General features: G+C 36.5%; 1 protein-coding gene and 1 long non-coding RNA gene across 6 annotated transcripts in view; one reads left to right on the plus strand and one right to left on the minus strand.

Annotated features, from left to right (window-relative positions):
- MFSD14B (major facilitator superfamily domain containing 14B) overlaps positions 1–27,021 on the minus strand; it is a 166,647-nt gene that overhangs the window by 50,784 nt on the left and 88,842 nt on the right. For 4 of the 5 annotated variants that reach the window (XM_082469758.1, XM_082469755.1, XM_082469756.1 and 1 more), the window contains exon 2: positions 1,906–2,001. The exons of the other annotated variant lie outside the window; for it this stretch is intronic. In XM_082469758.1, the coding sequence (XP_082325884.1) occupies positions 1,906–2,001 (96 nt within the window). The remainder of the gene's footprint in view (positions 1–1,905; positions 2,002–27,021) is intronic. 5 annotated transcript variants of the gene reach the window in all.
- On the plus strand, positions 1,996–26,365 carry LOC309664557. Its single transcript, XR_014265925.1, has 2 exons — positions 1,996–2,321; positions 22,729–26,365. It is a non-coding gene; the product is annotated as an uncharacterized lncRNA (long non-coding RNA).

Raw genomic sequence — 27,021 nt, forward strand, 5'->3', positions numbered from 1 at the left:
GTCTAACAGGGACACAGTAACCCTAAGAAAATTATCTGCTTTGGGCAGTGAGAAGGAAGAAGGTGCATTAATTAGTCCATTAACTTATTAATCAAATTTAAAAGGGATCTGATAATCTGGTCTAGGGTCAAAAAGGTCCAAGGATGTTAACCGTCTGGAAGGAGGTTTTAGAATTTCTCACATGGTATCAAAAACACTAAAGCAGGGGCTTCCCTGGTGGCGCAGTGGTTGAGAATCTGCCTGCCAGTACAGGGGGACAAGGGTTCGAGCCCTGGTCTGGGAAGATCCCACATGCCGCGGAGCAGCTGGGCCCGTGAGCCACAATTACTGAGCCTGCGCGTCTGGAGCCTGTGCTCCGCAACAAGAGAGGCCGCGATAGTGAGAGGCCCGCGCACCGTGATGAAGAGTGGCCCCCACTTGCCACAACTGGAGAAAGCCCTCGCGCAGAAACTAAGACCCAACACAGCCATAAATAAATAAATAAATAAATTTAAAACAAAAACAAAAACAAAAAACACTAAAGCATTCTTCATTTCAATTTGAATTCTTCCCAAATGAAGAATGATTACAGGATTACTTCTACATTGAGCAATTATAGGCAACGGGCTGCATCAGAAAAATACTATTTTGAAACTCTTAACTTTGTAAGCTAAAGAAACTGTGGGGAAAAAAATCAGAAACTAGGGCCAAAAATTAAAAATTAATTAAAAATTATTATTATAACAGTTTATTAAAATGAGCAGCCTGATGTGTCTATATTTACACTAAAAATATGTCTTGGAGAAGCAATAACTTGACAACACATTATGTGTGTGCCCGCAACACAAACATTTGTTCAAAGAAAATACACGTTGAGCATCAACTGTGTCCCAGGCAGCCCTAGGCACTAGAGACTGTGATTCACACAGCATGCAGGATTTCATGAAACTTAAAGTGGAGACCACTTATCTCCCATTAACTAATAACCAGTTACCTCCTGCAGTAATGCATTATGAAGAAAAAGGAAATGCAATGAAAAAGAATAAAATAGAGGATTAAAAACACAGGCAGTTTTTTAACTTGTTCCATCCAAAATGTAATTTTAAATGTGTCAAAAGAATTAAAAACTTTAAAAAGGGTATAGCAAAGTCATATGTAAGGCTAATAGTCATCCTCTAAAGTTCTCTATTTTCTAAGCCTAATTTGGGAACAAAGTTTATCTGAACCCAAAGGGATTCTCTGGTAAGGCAAAATGGTGATTGGGAAGGGTTAACCAACGATTTTTAAAAAACAATTTAAGACAACTGAACTGTATGGCCAATTAAAAAATACCTTTATTAAAACTTAAGTGTTAAGTAGTTACTAGGCACCTAAAATCTGCACCCCAATCTTTTCTTCAGCATCTCCCTTCCCTCTAACCACACTATATATCAAACATCCAAGTTCTTACTAAGAAATTCAATGGTTTCTACAAAGAAATGGCTGTAGGTCAGCTATCAAAAACAGAAATCGGGACATTCTTACATTCATCACTGTCATTGTTACACAGTACTTACCAATCTCCTATTACTATGTTCTTAAGTCAAAGGTCATTACACCCACACAAAGTAAGTTACAAACTTCAACAAAGCTTTGCAATAATTTCTTAAAGACTTCTTAAAGATTTTCCTAAATATACAGACTGTAGTTCATTCACAGCACTCCCAAGATTCTGGGAGTGGCCCTGCTACCCAGGAATATTTAATAAACAGGTATTTTGTTGCAGGTGGTTCACAGTCTACACAGTGGAAACAACCCAATGGTAAACAGTCTTAAATTATTGTCAAGAGCTACTCTCAAACACATACCTAGACATATAGCTCTGGGGACATATGCTTAACAATGTCTCTGCTCTCATAAACAAGGACCTAGTTCAGCAATACTTACAGTTAACATTGGAGTTGTCAATAGGCCCCATGCAAAGAATTCAAGGAAGATGACAATAGCAGCATGGTGTACACTTGGTCGGCCAAAGCCTTGTAGCTAAAAAAGGAAGGAAATTATTATGAAAAATACTAAACGGCTATAAGAAACTCATTATCCTAAAATGGTATCTAACATACACACACACACACAAACTGTATAAAATAAACTTAGGACCTACCTATATTATTTAAGATAAAACTTAATTCTGTGGTATCCCTGATTTCTTCATCTTCCCTAATCATGGAAGGTGCCATTGATGAGACTTTCTACTTGTCCCATCAATGCAAATCACTGGAACTTTCGTAGGAAATCAACTGCGTCTTCAAGAGACTGGAGTTCCAGGACCTGAATATTCTGTCTGAACACACGAATTATGTGTTCCTTAGCAATTTGGCCTCTCTAAGCCTGAAGTTTCCCTTGCTACATGAGAGAGGTAGGCAGGGGGTCATATGCTCAAGCGCTTCAGGGGCAGCATAGATGACTTAAAATGATAGGAGGTGGGGGAAGAACAATAAGGACTAGGTCAAATCTGAAAACACACTTTGACACCTCAAGGTGTCAAAATCCAGCTTTCTGTTTCTGTTTTGTTTGAAAACTGTGCCTATTCTGCTAGTTTTCTGCAGTTTATGACTTCTGGAGATAAAACCTAAAAGTCCACTCAATTTAATGTTCTTTGACTCTGTGCCAATGGTTATTACAAAATCAAGTGCTGTACTAGCATTTTGTAATAACTGGAAGTGATACTTACAAAAGACTTTGTAAAACCCCCATTATTCCTAAGCTTATATTTTTAAGACTTCAAAAGGTAAAAGCACATCTGCATGGTTTAATTAGAATCTAATCATGAGGAAATGATCAAATTCAGATTGTGAAACATTCTACAAGACAACTGGCCTGGTCTCGTTAAAAATGTCAATGTCATAAAAGACCAAAGTAAAGGTAGGAGACTTGTACAAATTAAAGGAAACAAGAGTCATAAAAAACAAATGGGGGATCCTGAACTGGGTCCTGGATAAAAACGAGACAAGAGGAAAAAATTTGAATATGTACTACATATTAGATAATCATTTGGCATTGAGACAGGAAGGGGGCAGGGCACAACCTTTAAAAGAATGACATGGCCTAAGGACACGATAAACTGGTTAGAACCAACTAGGTTCAAGATGGCGGATAAGTTGACTTCCACTAGACCTTGAGCCTCAGTATTCGCTCACTGTAACACATCGGCACACTAAATGACACACCCACAGGTGCCATAACAGTTCCAAGGCTGACCATAAAAGGTCAACAAGTGGGCAATGGCCCAATTCCTGGAAATCCCCACCCCTTCCCCAAAATAGCTGGAATACTCCTCCCACTCATTAGGCTATGAAATTACCCACCCCTATAAAAACTGACAACCCCGTACCCTGGTGCCTCTCTCACCTTCTGAGATGGTCCACACTCTGTCTATGGAGTGTGTTTCTCCCTGAATAAACTTTCTTTCACTTTACTATGGCTTGCTCTTGAATTCTTTCCTGTGCAAAGCCAAGAACCCACACTTGGTGGCTGTCCCAGGGACTCGCCTGAGATGGGAGGTGACGATCCTCTCACTCCCCACTATCTTTCCTGCAACAGCATTAATGTTACTGCAACTTGTCAAATGATTTGGCAAAAAAAAAAAGGTACATATATACTTTCTAAAGCAAATGTCACAAAATTTAATTTTGTTAAATTGCTGAATTTAGATGAAGGGAATGACTATTCATTTTATTATTCTTTTAATTTTTTGTAGTTTTGAAAATTTTCAAAACAGGCCAAGAACAATTGTTATTAAAAATTCAAACTTGTAAATTTCTAGATTTTTGCAATGTCTAATAATTAGTTTTAAATGCCACTAAATAAGACATTTGCAAAACAGAAAGCATTTTACAAAATTTAAAAGAAAAAGAACCAATTAAGCATCAAACAATTAAAAAAAAAAGATCTTTAATATAACCCAACCTTCAAACCATGTTTCAAAACAGGAGGGAAGGGGGTAGAGCACAACCTTTAAAAGAATGACATAGCTTTGGATACAGCATAAACTGGTTAGAACCAACTAGGTCCAAGATGGCGGAAGATTCGACTTCCACTAGACCTTGAACCTCAGTATACACTCACTGTAATACATTAGCATGCTAAATGACATACCCACAGGCGCCATGACAGTTCCAGGGCCAATCACAAAAGGCCAAAAAGTGGGTCGTGGCCCAATTCCTGGAAATCCCCGTCACTTTCCTGAAATAGCTGGAATAATCCTCCCACTCATTAGCCTATGAAATTACCCAGCCCGTAACAACTAACCACCCCATATTTCAGGGCCTCTTGCCTTCTGAGATGGCCCACACTCTGTCTGTGGAGTGTTTCTCCCTAGGCTGCTCTGACTTTCCGAGACAACTGCATTCTGTCTATGGAATGTGTATCTCTCTAAATAAATCCACTTCTTACCTATCACTTTGTCTCTCACTGAATTCTTTCTGTGACAAGACATAAAGAACCTGAGCATCATTAAATCCTGAGACCAGGTGTGTGATCTCAATTAAAAGACAGTGGGTTCAAGTCTGGGTTCGAATCCCAGCCTGTGGGTTCAAATCCCATCTGAGCTGTGAGGTTTCAGTTTCATCAGTCCTTTATCAATAGAATAGTGAATGGAAATGGTAGCAACTCGTCAGCCTCACAGCCTCTGCCTGTGAGGAGACCTTCTGCATCAGTTGTTCCAGCCACTGGAGTCAGAAACTCTGCCATTGTAATTGTGCCCATTACAGAATAGCTTTCCATCTTAGCTCCTTCACCTTCTGCAGGGCAGCCAGAGCAACCATTTAAATGTAAATCAGATGTTACTCCTCTGCTCCACCCTCCCTGGCTCCTACTGCACTTGGCCACACATCTAACACATCCAACTGGTCCTACACGCCCCTATTCCCTTGTTATGCTCTATTGTTTTCTAGAAGATATCCAACAAACTTCATTCTGTTTATGGTCTACCTCCCCTGGAATGGGAATGTAAATGCCATGAAGGAAAAGGATTTTTTGTCTGTTTTGTTCAGAGATGTATCCCAAATAGCCCTTCTCTCTATATAACAAGCACTCGACAAAATACACATGATATAGAAGAAGGAGCTCTTCTGAGACTAATGTCTTTTCTCTGGTCTTTTAAACAGCAAAGCCCAGAATGTAGAAAAAAATGACCCATATTCCTCAAAGAAACGGTATGGGGGGGGGCGGGGGGGAACCATATACTACATTAGTATATAGATTAAAACAAATTTAAGAAATATTAACCAAAAGCAATATGTGTGCTTTGGGTTTTGACTCAAACTAACTGGAAAAAAATTAAGTCAACTGTGAAATAAAATTCGTATTTTATGCCAAGACAAGAAAAATTTAAACATAAAAAATCTTCTCTACCATTTGCCCCGCCCCCCACTGTGGATTGTGTATCTGCATTATGCATCAAACAAACCTTCCCCATCAGCAGAAATTTCCCCTCAACCATGAAGAACAACATTCTCCTAAGACAACTCCTTAAAGATAACATTTTTTTCTTGATAGGTGTCACATGGCACTCAGATCTGGATTATGTGAACTGTCAATAATATGTCATTTGACGGACAACCCTCTGTCTCAAAAAAACTTAATATAACTGTGTCTTGACTTCTGATGGGCCAAACAGTTCTCAAGAGTTTTCTGAGACGCTCTTTCCAGTTATAATCCTCAAATTTGGCTCAAAATTTTCCATTTCTTTCTTAGATCGATTGATTAATTTTTCATCAACACAGTCATGGAAATTTGAAAATGGAGTATTAAATGATACTCAAGACTTATACTCATTGTAATAATGGTACTGAAGTAAGACTTTTTAAAAAATCTTCACACCTTAGAGTCACATGTTAATGTATTAAATTTTGAAATAAGATATCTGTAATCTGTTTTAAAATCTACAGCATGAAAACAAAAGCAGAAGTGGTGGCAAAAATAAATTTTAAAAAAGTAAATGGGTTATATGCATTTACTAATAATTTCCAAATTATTTGGGTGAAAATTCTGATAGTTACCCACCCCACACTGCAAAGAAACTGCTCTCAAACTGCGAGTGAATATGTCAACAAACAGCCTAACTATTCCTTTTAAATCATTCATTTTGTTTATCAAGCATCATGCACACAAGAATTAAAAACAAAACAAAACAAAAAACCCCTCTAAAAACCACTCACAGTAGGAAGCATAGGAGGGCCACCCTATTTCTCATTTGCAATTTCTGTGATTTAGTGCTTCTTTCCCAGGCAAGCTCTATTTATGGAGACCACTGGAAAAGAGATCCATGTGGCTGCAATGCTGATTAAATATAAAAACAGGTACACACTTTAGTCTGTGTGCATATATCATTATATAATTATGCTATTTTTAACACCTTGCAAAAAATAGACAACCCACCTTTTGTTCAAACATTAAAAGCTTACATCTGTCAGTGAGAAATTGTTTAAATTAACAAACATCTCTTCGAAAATGCAAACACTTTCTTTCACCTCTACATAAACTACTCTAATTGAATTATCATTCATCCCTAGCAAATACCAATGTGGCATGACAGCCGGGCCCTGGTATGGTGGGAACTTTGTGTGGGCAACTGGATATGAGATGGTGACAAAAATAAATCTGCTTTCCTTCCAATTCTTCCTAAGCTCTTGGTGGCTAGTATGCTGATGAAAAAAGTGACACAGGCTTCTCCTTTAAATTATGAGCTAATTAGAAAGTATTTACCAAAGCTTAACTGATTATTTCCAGTTGAACATTATCTAGTGCAGCCTCTCTGGATCAGTTCAATGTCTCCCCTCTCCATTTTGCCTCTTTATAAATCAGTATGGAACATCTTGAGACGTTTAGAAGCAGACGATGAAAAGTGTGTGATGATGTTTTTACACACTGACATTACCATCTCTCCCACAGATGATGATTCTGCCTTGACTCCTCTTCACTGCCCCCTCCAAATCTTTCTTGACACTACACTCAGAGTGATCATTCTAAAATACAAATCTTATCCTATTACTCCTGTAGAAGACTGCAAAAAATGAGCTACAGATTCCTCCCATTCCTGTACACAAAACCTTTTTACAACATGACTGTGCTGTCAGTTCCATCAAAAGGTAGAGTCTATTTCTCCACTTCCCTAGATCTGGGGTGGCTTAACAACTTGATCTAACCAACAGATATCAGGTAAAGTAACAACACAGACTTCTGACGTAGGCCTTCAGAGGCCTTCTAGACCGCATGAAGAAATACCATCTAGGCGTAAGAGAATGAGAGCATATGAGGCCCTCCAGACCAAACAGTGAATAGCCATTGCCAACTGCCTGATACAGGGGCAAGGCCAGTTGAGATCATCCAACTCCAATCAAGCCTGCAGATGACTAAAGAAGTATGAGTAACTCCAAAAAAATCCAGTGAAGAATCCCACACTGAGCCTAGCCCAAACTGCTAACCCAAAGAATATTTGTTTTAAGCCACTGAATTTCGGGGTAGTTCCTTAGGTAGCAAATAGAAACTGATACAACTCCCCACCCCCTTGCCCTCATGATTAATTTTAAACTCTTAAGACTATTTTTTTTTTATATTTTTAAATGTTTATTTTGTTTACTTTCTCTTATAGCAATATTGTAATAGTTACAAAATTAGAAAATAAATGCAACAATAATAAATTGAAAAATAGTATGGTTCCATGAACTTTCCTATTTCCTTAAGATTGGGCAGAAATATGAGTTGAATCAACAAAAGCAAAGCAATGTAACTTATTGTTGCTTGGGCCAATTTAAACTAAAAAAAAAAAAAAGTATATATCATATCTCTGTACTGAATGGACTGTTCTATTAAGATTGGAACTAATCTTTAGCCTCGTAATTGAATGATACTGGAGAAAACTCAACAAGTGTTTAAAATTATTAACAACAAGAATAGAGAGAAAAACACATTTTGTTATCATATTTATCCTATATCATAGTTCTTAAGACTATTTTTGACTCTTTTGTAGCTCTCCAATATCATCCTTAGTCCAAACATAACTCAATGAAAAATGTGAGATTACCCTTCATCACAAACATAATTTTTTACTATTTTATTTAAAAGAGTAGATTGTGTAGTCACTATATGTGTTACAGACATTTGTGATTAGGAAGAGCAACCACAAATGTCTGAGAAATCATTTTTTGAACGCTAGACTACAAAAAAACAAAAAACAAAAAACAATACTTCACAGTATCAGTGGTGTTCGGAAGCAGGGGAACATGGGTGACAAATGACTTAAAATATAAGCATGTGAAACATGCTACAACATGAATGAACCTTGAGGACACTATGCTAAGTGATATAAACCAGTCACAAAAAAAAACAAATACTTTTTGATTCCACTAATATGAGGTATCTAGAGTAATAGAACGCATAGAAACAAAAAGTACGGGACATCCCTGGTGGCGCAGTGGTTAAGAAACCACCTGTCAATGCAGGGGACACGGGTTCAAGCCCTCGTCCAGGAAGATCCCACATGCCGCGGAGCAACTAAGCCCGTGCGCCACCACTACTGAGCCTGAGCTCTAGAGCCCGTGCGCCACAACTACTGAAGCCCACGTGCCTAGAGCCCGTGCTCCACAATAAGAGAAGCCACCGCAATGAGAAGCCCGAGCCCGCGCACTGCAACGAAGAGTAGCCCCTGCTTGCTGCAACTAGAGAAAGCCCTCGTGCATCAGTGAAGACCCAACGCAGCCAAAAAATAAATAAAATTTTTAAAAAAACCAAAAACAAAAACAAAAGGTAGAATGGTGGATGCCAAAGCCACAGGCCAGGGTAGAAGGAAAGAGGAAATTGTTGTTTAATGGGTATAAGTTTGTTTTGCAAGACGAAAACGTTCTGTTGATTAACAATGCAAATATACTTAATACTACTGAACTGTACACTTAAAATTTACCATCTTATCCATTTTTATATTATGTGTATTTTACCACAATTAAAGAAAAATGCATATATACATACATTTACATATATATGCATGTGGAATATTCAAAATCATGTAAGGGACCCCAAAAGAGCATTTGTAAATGGAAGGAAAGGAAGCCTGTGTGATTGAAGATGATGAGGCATCCATATGGATTAAGACCTATTTCTTTCCAACATAAACTTCAAATAGAAAGAGCCAAGAGCAGTTGTAGGTCTAGACTTGTCTTTGAGCTTCCTCTCACATGCAGGGTGCTCCAGGGTGCTAAATGCAGGGAGTTTTTAACTTAGTGATGATTTTCCTAGCATGTTGAAAGTTAGCTTATAGGTAAATAAAAGGCATGGTCCATAGCATTCTGTTTAAAAGACTGTATACTACCTGTCCTAAGAAACAGTAGGCACTGATTTTATTTTTTTAATATGAGAAATTAACATTATATTGCTTAAAAAGGAAAACAACTTCTAGTCTTAGCTCTCTTAATTAAGCCTACTGTGATTCTCTCCTAAGGAGACATGACTAGAGGTTTAACATCACTCTGGCTATAGTATAGAAGCTTGTAACTAGTCATCAAAACAAGCCACAGTGCAAAACAAGTACTCCCTGGATTTCATTCAAAGTAGGACACAGCAACAAACCAATGAATCATTGCACATATACTCCTAAAAGTTAGCTGATGAGCTTAAATACAAAGAACCAAAATATCAAATACATGAAAGGCAGTATTAAGGGAACTACATACTTGAACTTAGCACTTCTCTTCCACCTAATGTTTTATACAACAGTAGAGACCAATGAGTTTATTATCTTTCTGCATTCCTTTTTATGGAATATATACACTTAAAAACATTACAACTGTTACATGAACAAATGAAAGTCATAAAACCTTAAAGTAAGGGAATATACATGTTCTACTCTCCATAGGCAATCACAATGCTAGAAATCTGTCATATATTTTTATGCATGTACATTCACAGGTAAAAACATCCTTTTACATAAATGGTAACAGAATATACATATTACCTTTTGTTTTTTTTTTACCTTATTCTATCTCTTTCCATGTCACTGTATACAAATAGCTACATGGTATTCCACTGTATGAATATAGCATTATTTTAACCATTCCATATTGATCGATATCAATGGAGTTTCCACTTTTTCAATGTTGTTGCAATTAATAATTTTCATTTTAAAACTTTTTGAGATAATTTTAAACCTATAGAAAGTTGTAAAACCAGCAGAGTCCTTGTATACCCCTTACCAGCTTCCGCAAATGTTAACATCTTAAATAACTATGGTACAATTATTCAAACCTGGAAACTAACATTACTACACTACTTTAGCTAATCTACAAATCTTATTTGAATTCACTATTTTCCCCACTAATTTTTTCTTTTTCCTAGTTTAGGACCTAATCCAGGATTTCACACTGCATTTAGGTCTCATGCTTCCTTAGGCTTTTCCAATCTGAGATGATTCCTAAGATTTTTATTTTTTATTTTTCATGATCTTGACACTTTTGAGGAGTTCTGGTATATACTTCACCAGTTATTTTGTAGAATGTCCTTCAGTTTGAATTTGTCTAATGTTCTCTCATGATTAGGTGGGAGATATTCATTAAAATTTTTTATTGAGATATAATTCATATCCCATAAAATTCACTATTTTCAAATATACAATTCAGTGGTTTTTCATATATTCACAAAGTTCTAAAACCATCACCTAAAAGGAAATCTCATATCCCTTAGCAGTCACTCTCCATTTTTTCCTCACCCCATCCCCTGGTAATTGCTAATCTACCTTCTGTCTCTGTGGATTTGCCTATTCTGTAATCATATATAAATAGAATTCACAAACGGAATCATAAAACGTGTGCCTTATTGTGTCTTGCTGCTTCCATTCAGCACAATATTTTCAAAGTTCATCCATGTTCATTTTTCAGTTCTATGGCCAAATAATATTCCATTGTGTAGATATACAGCATTTTGTTTATTCATTCATCAGTTTAATAGACACTTGAGTTTTTTCTACCTTTGGCTATTATGAATAGTGCTGCTATAAACACTGATGTACAAATTTTTGTAGAAACATAGATTTCCAATTCCCTTGGCTATAACCAAGGAATGGAATTGTTGGGACAATTAATATCCTTTCATATATACAAATGTACAGCATTCTAGGATAAATTCCTAGAAGTAGAATTGCAGCGCCAAAGGTTATACACAATTTAAATTATAATAAGAACCAATTATAATCAAAAAGCTGTACAAACTGTGGGTAAAAAAAATACACTTCAATTTACGTCAGCTAATCAACTAATATCTCTAACATATAAAATTCTTCTAAAAAAAATCAAGAAGAAAAAGACTAACAATGCAATAGTAAGATGGGCAAAAGGTAAGCACAAACAGTTCACAGAATAAGGTATCAAATAGCCCTTCAACAACTTCATTCATAATAAGAAAAATGCAAAATTGAGCTTTACTCAGATAATTTCTCACTATCAGAATGGCAAAACTTCCAAAGTTTCACAATATTCTCTTACACTGCTAATGGGATGAAAAATGGTACAATACGGCAACATCTAGCAAAATTACTTACATATTTATCCTCCAAAGCAACAATCTCACTTTAGGGATTTGTCCCAAAGACAAAACGGCAAAAATATGAGGTGTCATATGCACAAGGCTTTGGGAACATTTTGATAGTGCTTCCCCCTCCACAAGGGACTCGGTTCATTCAGTAAAGTACTGACAGAATAGACTATAGTAAATCCACACACTAGAGTAATAAATACAGTAATAAAAAGGAGATGTCTACATATTGCTTTGGAGCAATGATCAGAATATGTTGTTAAGTAAAAAAAAGCAAGGCACACAATACTGTGCAATGTACAGTACTTTTTAATCTAAGAGATGATCAAATAATATGAATACCTATGCACACACATATATTTGCTTATATTAAAAAACAAAACACAGGTGGAAAGAAAAATAAGCAACCAAAGAAAAGCAGTTACATACAGAAGGAAGGAGGGAGAGAAATGGAGGCCACAGACATGGTAGCAAGATTTCATACCTTGTTTTATACATTTGACTTCGGAACCATGTAAATGCTTTACCTAATTCTAAAACAAAACTAAATCCAAATGAAATAAATCAACCTGTGTATCAATGTGTTGTTTAGTTGCATTAAAACACAGAATTTGAATGCACATCCTTAGAGGGTATATTCTAAGGGTCAAAAAAATCTTGAACTGTTTTAAAATAATCATGTTGGTATTAATAACATTGTTTTTACTTCCTGAAACTTTCAAATGTAACTAGTAGAATACAGTAAATAAGGTACTATGCTATTGTCTGTAGGAACCAAGATTTTCATTGTAAGAGAAAAAGATACAAATATAAAATCAAAGAAGTAAATACTTGAAATCCTAAATCTGGTTTTAAAATATCAATATAGATTATGATACACATTACCTTAAAGGAAAATAGTTAGGATTTCCTAATTCTATTCACTGAAAAGACCTAGAGAAAGATGAGCAACCCAACAGGAGCGAACATCTCCTAGAGCCCAGATTGTGGTCTTGAAGTATCATTTCCCACTAAAAGAAAACTGAACTTTTTCGACAATGAGCTGATTCCAAGTTTGGGCAAAAAATGTACATGATCCTGGAACATATCTTTCCAAAAGCAAAGATGCTATCACAGACTACAGTCATATCAAAAGGATTCAGGACCAACCTGAAGGAAACCGCACTGGGCAAAGACTGAGTAAAAAGAGTAATATTTGCCACAGATTGAAACATATATATATTCAAATTTGTAAGTCCATCAATCTTTGGTGGATGCTAGAAAACTAAGCCATTATTCTGAAAACTGATAAATGTGGAGTAAAAAAAAGAGAGAGAGAGAGAGAAGCACTTATTCTGCTTTTCCATATCTCAGGGTAACCAAATACTGATTAGCTAAAGTTCTCCTTTTTAAGAATTTCAATAATGAATGAAGAAGGAATGATTAACATATAATCCTCACACTTTGTAATAAGCTCACTTAAATAGTAAATCTAGGCAATAACCATTAATGGCCGTTAAAGTCATTAGGTAAAAGTGAACAAGGTACTTCATGAAGGAATAATCAGACTAACACCTGAAACCTAATCATTCATAACATCACTAAGAGAGTCAAAGATTATTTCTTGCATGATGTGCTAACAAGAAATAACACCACTTATAAATTCTTCTTGACAAAATAAAAGAAACAAAAGCTTGGATTCAACTCAGCTGATACTTAAGGACCAGTTTACACAAAATGCAGATGAAATAAGACTGTGTTTCAACTGGTGGAGTAGGGTGATGAATATATGAGTGTATTCATAACTGAATATAAAGTAAAAAAAAAAAACCAAAAAACTTTTTAAAAGTTACCAAGAATTTTAAAAAGAACCTGTCTCATTAACAGTGTTTGAAAATACCTGTTTCCCCATATTCTAAACTACAAATAATTTTTAAATTTTTGTTAGATTTTTAAAATGATTATCATTTTATTTTGTATTTCTCTGATTACAAGTGAAGTTGAGCTTCTTTCCTATAATTATTAGGAATTTATATTTATTTTTCTATGAATTGTTCATTCTTTGCACATTTTTTTCATAAAAAGTGTTTTCTTTCATATTTATTTATAGGACCTGTTTACAATCAATATCAAAGATATTTATATTGTGCAACATTAAATCATTCTCTCTCATCCACTGGCACCCATACCCTTTAAAAATAAAAGATACACCCTCTTTTATCTTTAGTAGAAGATGGTATTTAAGGTGAGAGTTTCAGCCATTTTGACCAGCCAGAAGAACCTAGAAGGGTAGAGGGCAATTTCTTCCTACCAAACAGCTGGGATGACAATGGGATGCAACTTTAGTGGCTGGACACTACATGCCCCAAAGCTGTTGCAGTAAGAGATGCTGGGACACCGGACAGAAGACAGAAGAAGGTGAGAATTCCTACCACATCAGTCAGTCTCCTGGATCTCTGCCTGCAGAGTCTGTTGGAAACAAGAGTACCGTGTGGTTGACAGGTCCTGGTGCTCCGGCCAGGTGTCAGGCCTGAGCCTTCAAGGCGGGAGGCCGAGTCCAGGACATTGGACCACCAGTGACCTCCTGGCCTCATGTAATATCAATTGGTGAGAGCTCTCCTAGAAATCTCTGTCTCAATACTAAGACCCAGCTTCACCCAATGGCCAGCAAGCCCCAGTGCTTGATGCCCATGCCAAACAACTAGCAAGACAGGAACACAACCCCACCCATTAGCAGAAAGGCTGCCTAAAATCGTAAGAAGTTCACAGACACCCCAAAACAGACCACCAGACACAGCCCTGCCCACCAGAAAGACAATATCCAGTCCCACCCACCAGAACACAGGCACCAGTCCCCTCCACCAGGAAGCCTACACAAGCCACTGAACCAACCTCACCCACTGGGGACAGACACAAATAACAACGGGAACTACGAACCTGCAGCCTGCAAAAAGGAAACCCCAAACACAGTAAGTTAAACAAAATGAGAAGACAGAGAAATATGCAGCAGGTGAAGAAGCAAGGTAAAAAGCCACCAGACCAAACAAATTAAGAGGAAATAGGCAGTCTACCTGAATAAGAATTCAGGGTAATGACAGTAAAAATGATCCAAAATCTTGGAAATACAATGGAGAAAATACAAGAAACGTTTAACAAGGTCCTAGAAGAACTAAAGAGCAAACAACCAATGATGAACACAATAAATGAAATTAAAAATTCTCTAGAAGGAATCAATAGCAGAATAACTGAGGCAGAAAAATGGATAAGTGATCTGGAAGATACAATAGTGGAAATAACTGCCACAGAGCAGAATAAAGAAGGAAAAGAATTGAGGACAGCCTCAGATGCCTCTGGGGACACCAACATTTGAATTATAGGGGTACCAGAAGAGGAAGAAAAGAAAAATAAATGGTCTGAGAAAATATTTGAAGAGATAATACTTGAAAATTTCCCTAACATGGGAAAGGAAATAGTCAAGTCCAAGAAGCACAGAGAATTCCATACAGGAAAAATCCAAGGGGAAACACACTAAGACACATATTAATCAAACTATCAAAAATTAAATACAAACAAAAAATATTAAAAGCAGCAAGGGAAAGGCAACAAATTACATACAAGGGAATCTCCATAAGGTTAACAGCTGATCTTTCAGCAGGAACTCTGCAAGCCAGAAGGGAGTGGCAAGACATATTTAAAGTGATGAAAGGGAAAGACCTACAACCAAGATTACTCTACCCAGCAAGGGTCTCATTCAGATTCGACACAGAAATTAAAACCTTTACAGACAAGCAAAAGCTAAGAGAATTCAGCACCACCAAACCAGCTTTACAGCAAATGTTAAAGGAACTTCTCTAGGCAGGAAACACGAAGGAAAAGAACTACAAAAACAAACCCAAAACAATTAAGAAAATGGTAATAGGAACACACATTATCGATAATTACCTTAAAAGTAAATGGATTAAATGCTCCAACCGAAAGACACAGACTAGCTCAATGGATACAAAAACAAGACCCGTATATATGTTGTCTACAAGAGATCCACTTCAGACCTACAGACACATACAGACTAAAAGTAAGGGGATGGAAAAAGATATTCCATGCAAATGGAAATCAAAGAAAGCTGGAGTAGCAATTCTCATATCAGACAAAATAGACTTTGAAATAAAGACTATTTCAAGAAACAAAGAAGGACACTACATAATAATCAAGGGGTCAATGAAATAGGGAGATATAACGATTGTAAATATTTACGCACCCAACATAGGAGCACCACAATATATAAGGCAAATGCTAACAGCCATTAAAGGGGAAATTGACAGCAACACAATAATAGTAGGGTACTTTAACACCCCACTTTCACCAATGGACAGATCATCCAAAAAAAATTAATAAGGAAACACAAACTTTAAATGACATGTTATACAAGATGAACTTAATTATAGGGTATTCCATCCCAAAGCAACAAAATACACTTTCTTCTCAAGTGCTCATGGAACATTCTCCAGAATAGATCATATCTTGGGTCACAAATCAAGCCTTGGTAAACTTAAGAAAACTGAAATCGTATCAAGTATATTTTCTGACCACAAAATTATGAGACTAGATATCAATTACAGGGAAAAAAACTGTAAAAAATACAAACACATGGAGGTTAAACAATTCGTACTAAGTAACCAAGAGATCACTGAAAAAAATCAAAGAAAAATCAAAAGATACCTAGAAACAAATGACAATGAAAACACGATGACCCAAAAACCTATGGAATGCAGCAAAAGCAGTTCTAAGGGGGAAGTTTATAGCAATACAATCCTACCTCAAGAAACAAAAAACATCTCAAATAAACTACCTAACCTTACACCTAAAGCAATTAGAGTAAGAAGAACAAACAAAACCCAAAGTTAGCAGAAGAAATCATAAATATCAGATCAGAAATAAATGAAAAAGAAATGAAGGAACGATACCAAAGATCAATAAAACTAAACGCTTGTTCTTTGAGAAGATAAGCAAAATTGTTAAACCATTAGTCAGACTCATCAAGAAAAAAAGGGGGGGAGAAGAATCAAATCAACAGAATTAGAAATGAAAAAGGAGAAGTGACAACTGACACTGCAGAAATACAAAGGATCATGAGAGATTACTACAAGCAACTATATGCCAATGAAATGGACAAAAATCGACAACTTCTTAGAAAAGCACAACCTTCCAAGACTGAGCCAGGAAGAAATAGAAAGTATAAACAGACCAATCACAAGCACTGAAATTGAAACTGCGATTAAAAATCTTCCAACAAACAAAAGCCCAGGATCAGATGGCTTCACAGGCAAATTCTATTAAACATTTAGAGAATAACTAACACCAAACCTTCTCAAACTCTTCCAAAATACTGCAGAGGGAGGAGCACTCCCAAACTTATTCTACGAGGCCCTGACACCAAAACCAGACAAAGATGTCACAAAGAAAGAAAACTACAGACCAATATCACTGATGAACATAGATGCAAAAATCCTCAACAAAATACTAGCAAAGAGAATCCAGCAGCACATTAAAAGGATCGTACACCATGATCAATCGGGGTTTATCCCAGGAATGCAAGGATTTTTCAACATACGCAAATCAATCAATGTAATGAGAAAAACCATATGATCATCTCAATAGATGCAGAAAAAGCTTTTGACAAAATTCAATACCCACTTATGATAAAAACTCTCCAGAAAGTAGGCATAGGGAGAACCTACCTCAACATAATAAAGGCCATATGTGACAAACCCACAGCCAACATCATTCTCCAAGGTGAAAAACTGAAACCATTTCCTCTAAGATCAGGAACAAGACAAGGTTGCCCACTCTCACCACTATTATTCAACATTGTTTTGGAAGTTTTAGCCACAGCAATCAGAGAAGAAAAAGAAATAAAAGGATTCCAAATAGGAAAAGAAGAAGTAAAACTGTCACTGTTTGCAGATGACATGACACTATACATAGAGAATCCTAAAGATGCTACCAGAAAACTACTAGAGCTAATCAGTGAATTTGGTAGAGTAGCAGAATACAATATTAATGCACAGAAATCTCTTGCATTCCTATACACTAACAACAAAAAACCTGAAAGAGAAATTAAGGAAACACTCCCATTATCACTGCAACAAAAAGAATAAAATACCTAGGAATATACCTACCTAAGCAGACAAAAGACCTATATGCAGAGAACTATAAGACACTGATGAAAGAAATTAATGATGATACAAACAGATGGAGAGATACACCATGTTTTTAGAGTGGAAGAATCAACACTGTGAAAATGACTATACTACCCAACTCAATCTACAGATTCAATGCAATCCCTATCAAACTAAAAATGGCATTTTTACAGAACTAGAACAAAAAATTTCACAATTTGTATGGAAACAGAAAAGACCCCAAAGAGCTAATGCAATCTTAAGAAAAACAGAGCTGGAGGAATCAGGCTCCCTGACTTCAAACTATGCTACAGAACTACAGTAATCAAGACAGTATGGTACTGGTACAAACAGAGAAATATAGATCAATGGAACAGGATAGAAAGCCCAGAGATAAACCCATGCACACATGGTCACCTTAGCTTTGACAAAGGAGGAAAGAATATGCAATGGAGAAAAGACAGTCTCTTCAATAAGTGGTGCTGGGAAAAGTGGACAACTACATGGAAAAGAATGAAATTCGAACACTTCCTAACAGCATACACAAAAATAAACTCAACATGGATCAAAGACCTAAATATAAAGCCAGACGCTATAAAACTCTTAGAGGAAAACATAGGCAGAACACTCTAGGACATAAATCACAGAAGATCCTTTTTGACCCACCTCCTAGAGTAATGGAAATAAAAACAAACAAATGGGACCTAAGAAAACTTAAAAGCCTTTGCACAGCAAAGGAAACCATAAACAGGACAAAAAGACAACCCTCAGAATGGGAGAAAATATTTGCAAATGAAGCAACTGACAAAGGATTAATCTCCAAAATGTACAAGCAGCTCAATATCTAAAAAACAAACAACCCAATCCAAAAATGGGCAGAACACCTAAAGAGACATTTCTCCAAAGAAGATATACAGATTGCCAACAAACACATGAGCTCAGCATCACTAATCATTAGAGAAATGCAAATCAAAACCACAATGAGGTATCACCTCACACTGGTCAGAATGGCCATCATCATAAAATGTACAAACAATAAATGCTGGAGAGGGTGTGGAGAAAAGGGATCCCTCTTGCGCTGTTGATGGGAATGTAAATTAATACAGACACTATGGAGAACAGTATGGAGGTTCCTTAAAAAACTATGCGCTATGCATAGCACAGGGAGATCAGCTCAGTGCTTTGTGACCACCTAGAGGGGTGGGATAGGGAGGATGGGAGGGAGGCGCAAAAGGGAGGGGATATGGGGATATATGTATACATGTAGCTGATTTATTTGTTATACAGCAGAAACTAACACAGTATTGTAAAACAATTATACTCCAATAAAGATGTTAAAAAAAATAAAAGGCACAAACAGACAATTCAACAATAGTTGGAGACTTCAATACCCTTTTCCAATAGACACGATCAACAAGGAAATAGAAGATTTCAGTAACACTGTACACTAACTAGATGTAACAGACACTGAGCACTCCATCCAACTACAGCAGAACACACATTCTTCTCACGTGCACATGGAAAGACCGAAAAACAAGTCTGAATAAACTTAAAAGAATTAAAAATCACACTATGTTCTTGAACACAATGCAGCTAGGAATCAGTAACATAAGAAAATTTGGAAAATTCATAAATATGAACATTATTCAACATACTCCTAAATAGCCATGTGTCAAAAAAGAAATCACACGAAAAGTTACAAAACTTTCAGATAAAGGAAAAGGAAAACACAGCATATCAAAGCTTGTTAAATGCAGCTAAAGCAGTGCTTAGAGGGAAACCTACAGCTGTAAATGCCTGATTATAACAGAAGATCTGATATCAACAATCTAACTTTTCCCTGTAAGAAACCAGAAAAGAGCAAACTAAACACAAAGCAAGAAAAAGGAAAGAAATAGATTAAAGCAGAAATAAATGCAATACAGAAAAGCAACACAGAAAATCAACAAAATCAAGTTGATATTTATGAAAATATGAAAAAAATTGACAAATCTTTGGAAAACCAAGAAAAATTGAGGAAGACTTAAATTGCTAAAATCAGAAATGAAAGATAGGTTATAAGGCAGTACTTGGATATGTTAAGCCAACAAATTGGATTAATTGGATGAAAGAGACAAATTCCTAGAAATCTAAGGCTGAATCATAAAGAAGCAGAACATATGAACAAACCTAGAACTAATAAAGAGACTGAATCAGTGATCAAAAACCTCCTGACAAAGAAAAGCCCTGAACCTGATGGCTTCACTTTAAACCAAACATTTAAAGAACACCAATCCCTCTCAAACTCTTCTCACAACTGACCACATTTTATCAACATTCTCTATGAAAACAGCATTACCTGTATAAAGCCAGACAAAGACCCTACCAGAAAAGACAACTAGAGACTATTTTTCCTTATGCTGTTGATGCAACAGTTCTTAACAATACACCAGCAAACCAAATGCAGCAGCATATGAAAAGGGTTATACACCATAACCAAGTGAGATTTATTTGTGGAATGTTAAGAATAGTTCACATATAAAATCAACCAGTGGAATACACCACATTAAAATGAAGGGGGGGAAAAAACCCCACATGCTCCATCTCAACTGATGCAGAAAAAGCATTTGAGAAAATTAACACCCTTTTATGATAAAAAAAAATTCCAAAAAACTAGCATTGAAGGAAATTATCTTATCTCAATATAATAAAGGCCACATATGAAAAATCCACACCTAACATCAAAATAGTCAATGGCTGAAAAAACTTTTCCTCTAAGACCAGGAAGAAGAAAAAGATGCCCGCTTTCACAGTTTCTATTCAACACAGTAGTGGAAGTTCTAACCAGAGTAATTAGGGAAAAAAAGAAATAAAAGACATCCAAACTGGAAAGGAAGGAGTAAAATTATTTGTTTGAGCATGTCATGATCTTACATGGAATCTCAAGGAATCCTGAATAGCCAAAACAATCTTGAAAAAGAAGAACAAAACTGTAGTTCTCACACTTCCTGATTTCAAAACATACTACAAAGCTAATCAAAACAGTGTGCTACTGCCACAAATACACACATATAGACCTAAGGAGTATAATAGAATCCAGAAATAAACACTTGCATAATGGTCAAATCATTTGCAACAAGGGTGCTAAGACCATTTAATGGAGAAAGGACAGTCTCTTCAACAAACGGGCTGAGGAAGTTGGATATTCATATGCAAAAGAATGAAGTAGACCTTTTCTACCTTACATCATGCACAAAAACTTAACTCACAATGGATTAAAGCCCTGAACATAAGAGCTAAAACTCTAAAACTCTTAGATGACAACATAGGGGAAAAGCTTCATGACACTGGACTTGGCAACGATTTCTTGGATATAACACCAAAAGAAAAAGCAGCAAAAGAAAAAAATAGATAAATTGGACTTGATCAAAATAGAAAGCTTTTGTGCATCAAAGGACATTACCAACAGAGTGAAAAGACAACCTATAGGAGAAAACACTTGCAAATCACATATCGGATAAGAAATTAACATCCAGAGTATATTAAAAAAAAAAGTCCTACAACTCAAGGACAAAAAAAAAAATTGGGCAAAGAACAAATAAATACACAAAAAGACGCTGAACATCACTAACCATTAGGGAAATGAAAATTAAAAGCAAAATGAGGTATTACCTGTGCTCATTAGGATGGCCATGACTAAAAACAAAAATTAAAACCAGAAAAAACAAGTGTTGACAAAGATTTAGAGAAACTGGAACCCTGGTGCACCGTTAATGGGAATGTAATATGCTACAACCACTGTGAAAAACAGTATGGGGTTCCTAAAAAAATTAAAAATAGAATTACCTAGAGATCCAGCAATTCTACTTTTGGGTATATACCCAAAAGAATTGAATGCAGGGTCTCCAAGAGGTATCTACACCCACGTTCACAGCAGCATTATTCACAACAGCCAAAAGGTAGAAGCCACCCAAGTGTCCATTGGTGGATGAATGTATGAACAAAATATGGTATAGGCATGCAATGGAATAGTTTTCAGCAGTAAAAAGACAGGACATTCTGACATGTTACAACACTGATAAACCTTGAAGACAATATGCTAAGTGAAATAAGCCAGTCATAAAAAGACAGTTGCTGTATAATTCTATTTATACGAGGTATCTAGAGTAGTCAGATTCATAGAGATAGACTGTGGATGGTGGTTGCCAGGGGCTGGGAGGAGAGGGAATTGAGGAGTTATAGTTTAATGGGTACTGAATTCAGTTTGGGATAATGAAAAGTTCTGGAGACGGACAATGGTAATGGTTGCACAACAATTTTAATGTACTTAAATGCCACTGAACTATGCACTTAAAAATGTCTAAGATGATAAATTTTATGTTATGCATATATTGCTACACTAAAAAAGAAGTAACTCAAAATAGATCATAGACCCCAAAATTAGGTCCCATAGTTTCATGAGTTTGTATACACAACACTATTGTCACCATCCATGCAAGAAAAAGTTGTTATGTTGGACTCCATTAAAGTTAAAAACTCGTGTTTAACAAAGAGTTAAACTTTTGTGTGTATATAATACGTATAACAAGCAAATATAAAGACGAACCAAACAGAGACGAAGAATACAATAAGTGAAATGAAAAATACACTAGAAGGAATCAACAACAGACTGAATGATACAAGGCAATGGATCAGCAAGCTGGAAGACAGAGTAGAAATCACTGTAGCAGAACAGACAAAAGGAAAAAAAGTAAAAAGAAAGGAGGACAGCCTAAGAGACCTTTAGAACAACATCAAGCATACTACATTTGCATTATAGGGGTCCCAGAAGGAGAAGAGAGAGAAAACATATTTTAAGACATAATAGCTGAAAATTTCCTTAACTGGGGAAAGGAAACACAGACCTCCAGGTCCAGGAATCACAGACATCCCAAACAGGATCAACCCAAAGAGAACCACACCAAGATAAACAGTAATTAAAATGGCAAAAATAAAAGGTAAAGAGAGAATATTAAAAGCAACAAGTTACATTCAAGGGAACTCCCATGACTATCAGCTGACTTTTCAGCATAAACTCAGCAGACCAGAAGGGAGGGACACGATATTTAAAGTGATGAAAGGGGTAAACCTACAACAAAGAATTTCATTCAGATTTGATGGAGAGATCAGAAGTTTCACAGACAAGCAAGCTAAGAGTTCAGCACCATCAAACCAACTTTACAAGAAATGTTAAAAGGAACTTCTCTAAGCGGAAAAAAAAAAAGGACCACAACTAGAAACATGGAAATTATAAAAGGAAAAATCTCATTGGTAAAGGCAAATATACAGTAAAGGTAATAAATCAGCCATGTATAAAGCTAGTAGGGAAAGTTTAAAGAAAGAAGTAGCAAAATCATCTATATCTGCAATAAGCAGTTAAGGGATACGCAAAACAAAAAGATGTAAAATACAATGTCAAAAGCAGTAAATGTGGGGTGGCAGGACTAAAAATGAAGGGTTGTTAAAATGCACTTGAACTTAAGAGACCACAAGGGATCAACCCTAAAGACCAAAAGCCAACACATTGGGAAGAGTGAAGCTTATGAATGTAATGAGCCCACCAGGTCCTTGGTGATATTAAACTGCTAAGCTAAGCACACTATTCCTGGACTTCTTATGTACAATAATAAGCCTCTTTATCAAATACATTATTATGTCATGCACAATGTTAAAATGTAATATTTGAGTTTGATATTTTAAGGAACCAAGTCTATAACTATGTAAACTGTTGGCTCCATCATACTTCTGGACAGAAAAAAAAATTATTTTAAAATATATTCTAATTGAAGATTGGTACTCCATAGTTGGAACATACTGCCACAAGGTTCAGTCAGTCATCTCTGCATTACTATAAAAGACATGTATGAAAAGTATGTTTCACTATTAGCCCTCAATATTTTAATAATTCATACTTATGGTACTTTCTGCTTATATCATATATACCTGGTTAGTAAAATGCTCCATCAAAAATAAATTTTTTATTAGAAAGCTTTTAAATATAAACACAAGGAGAACACAAATGGTTTTAAAAAACAAACAAATGACTATACCTAAAGGCTTTGCTTTTCTTCCTCCTAGCTAATAATATTGGAATGCAAGTCAGAAAAACAATTTTACTGCTTATTTCTCCAGATGAAATAACTTTTCTGCAAAAATTATAAAAAATTTGTCAGCCTCACATTAAATAGTTGAATAAATGACATGGCTATCATGTTGTATAGACCAAGAATTCATTAAATATTTGTAAAAGAACTGCTTTTCCCTCACTCAAGTTTTCAAACTTAATTTATCAACTACCAACCAACTTAAAGCAAACTAAGATCCCAAGAACTGTTTTTGTAAATATTCCTATTTCTATCAACATTCTTTAACAATAAAAATATTCAACTCCAGGGCATTCCCTGGTGGTCCTGTGGTTAGGACTTGGCGCTTTCACTGCCGTGGCCGGGGTTCAATCCCTGATCTGGGAACTAAGATCCCGCAAGCTATGTGGCGCAGCCCAAAAAAAAAAAAAAAAATTCAACTCCAAGTGATCAATTCATTCAACACATATTTGTTGAGCTCTACTATATGTCAGCTAGATGCTGGGAACAATGGCAGCAATAGAAGAAACTATCCTGGCTCCCACCTCATGAAATGTACAATTTAAAATGGAAATAAACACTCTGAAGGACAAGGACACAGGTCAGGGACAGTCTATTACAAAGGATTCTGAGATACACATAGGCAAAAATTATCCTTCTACAGCAGCAGCAATAGACACCATGCCAAGCCCTGATCAAAGCACATTACTATCATTTTATCCTCACTACAATCTTTTGACATAGGAACTATTATTATCCCCATTTTATAGATGACAAAACTCAGATGCACAGAGCTTAAGTACTTGCCCGATTCACGTGATTAGTAAGTGGCAAAGCTGGTATTACATCCAGGGAGTCACATACCTCCAGAGTATGTGCTACTAGCCTAGCCACTTGTATTACTTACAATGCCTTTCTTAGAGAGCCCGAATTTCTCCACAAGTAGAATCAGCACATACATATGGTAGGTAGCCTGGACTGCTGCAACCTGAGTTAAGTGGTAATAGGAGTCTCAGGCAAAGTAAAGCACAGACCTTTACTTACCCACCTATCCCTTACCCACACTAAGAAGTCTGGCCTGGATAGTGTGTATCTGGGCAAAGGGCAATCTTCACCAACCCCTTCACCTGCTTTCTCAACATGACCTGAAAAGTTCAGATGAACTAGGACATCTGGCTTTTGTCAATCAGGTCATCTGTTGCCAACTGGAAAAAGATAAGGTTGAAAGCTACTCCCTTTGTCCCCCACATAACCCCCAACTCAAGGATCACAGTACCCAGTAGACACCAGCAACTTGTCAACACAGAAGCAAGAGAGTCTACCATATATACCAACTGAATAAAATTGAAAGCCCACAAAGAAATCCATATATCTATGGATCCATATCTATGTCCAACTGATTTTTGCCAACAGTGCCAAACCCATTCAATCAATGAGCAAAGAACTGTCTCTCCAACAAATGGTGCTAAGACAACTCAATTTCCACATATAAAGAATGAAGGTGGAACCCTACCTCACACCACACACAAAAATTAACTCAAAACAGATGAATGAACTAAGCTAAAAGCCATAAAACTCCTAGAAGAGAACACAGAGGTAAATCTTAGATTTAGTAATGGATTCTTAGACACGACTCCAAAACGAGCAACAAAAGAAACAACAGATATCAGGCTTCAACAAAATTACAAACTTTTAAAATGAACCAAAGACCTATGGGGAGGGATAAATTAGGAGTTTGGGATTAGCAGGGGGAAAAAATAGACCTAAATGTAGGACCTAAAACTCTAAAACTCTTAGATGACAACATAGGGGAAAAGCTTCACAACATTAGATTTGACAATGATTTCTTGGCTATGACACCAAAACACACAGGCAACAAAAGTAAAAACAGATAAACTGGACTTTATAAAAATTTAAAACTTGTGCATCAACGGACAGAATCAACAGAGTGAAAAGGCAACCTATGGAGAAAATATCTGCAAAGCATGTATCTGATAAAGAGTTAATCCAAATAACCCAATTCAAAATGGGCAAAGGACTTGAATATACATTTCTCTAATGAAAACACACAAATGGCCAAACAAGCATATGAGAAGATGTTCAACATGCTAATCATTAGGAAAATGCAAAATCAAAATGAGATATCACTTCACACACATCAGGATGGCTACTATCCACAACAAAAACAAAAACAACACAAAACAAAAAATGACAAGAGTTGAGCTTCCCTGGTGGCGCAGTGGTTAAGAATCCTCCTGCCAATGCAGGGGACACGGGTTCGAGTGCTGGTCCAGGAAGATCCCACATGCCGCGGAGCAACTAAGCCCGTGCACAACTACTGAAGCCCACGTGCCTAGAGCCCATGCTCCGCAACAGGAGAGGCCACCACAGTGAGAGGCCTGCACACTGCAGTGAAGAGTAGCCCCTGCTCGCCACAACTGGAGAAGGCCCATGTACAGCAATGAAGACCCAACGCAGTCAAAAATAAATAAATTAGATAAATAAATTTATTAAAAAAATAAAAGTTAACTGTATTCTGTATTGTAAAAAAAAAAAAAAAAAGAAAGAAAATGACAAGTGTTGATGAGGAGGTGGAGAAACTAGAACCCTTGTGCACTGTTGGTGGGAATGTAAAATGGTGCAGCCACTATGGGAAACAGTATAATGGTTCCTTAAAAAATTAAAAATAGTATTATCCAATAATCTAGCAATTCCACTTCTGGGTAGATATGCAAAAGAACTGAAAGTTGGATCTCAAAGAAATATTGGGTTAGCCAAAAAGTTCGTTCGGGTTTTTCCATAAGATGTTAACATTTTGGTCAACCCAATATTTGTACACTCATGTTCAGTGGCATTATTCACAATAGCCAAAAGACAGAAACAACCCAAGTGCTCATCAAAAGATAAATAGAGAAAATGTGGCATATACAGAAAATGGAATATTATTCAGCCTTAAAGGAAGGAAAGGGCTTCCCTGGTGGCGCGGTGGTTAAGAATCCACCCGCCAACACAGGGGACATGGGTTCAAGCCCTGGTCCAAGAAGATCCCACATGTCGCGGAGCAACTAAGCCCGTGCGCCACAACTACTGAGTCTGCGCTCTAGAGCCTGTGTGTCACAACTACTGAATACCGCGTGCCTAGAGCCCGTGCTCCACAACAAGAGAAGTCACAGTAATGAGAAGCCATGCACCACAAAGAAGAGTAGCCCCCGCTTGCCGCAACTAAA

This window comes from Balaenoptera physalus (genome assembly GCF_965194825.1).
Source record: "Balaenoptera physalus genome assembly, chromosome: 7".
In the NCBI taxonomy this organism is placed as follows: domain Eukaryota; kingdom Metazoa; phylum Chordata; class Mammalia; order Artiodactyla; family Balaenopteridae; genus Balaenoptera; species Balaenoptera physalus.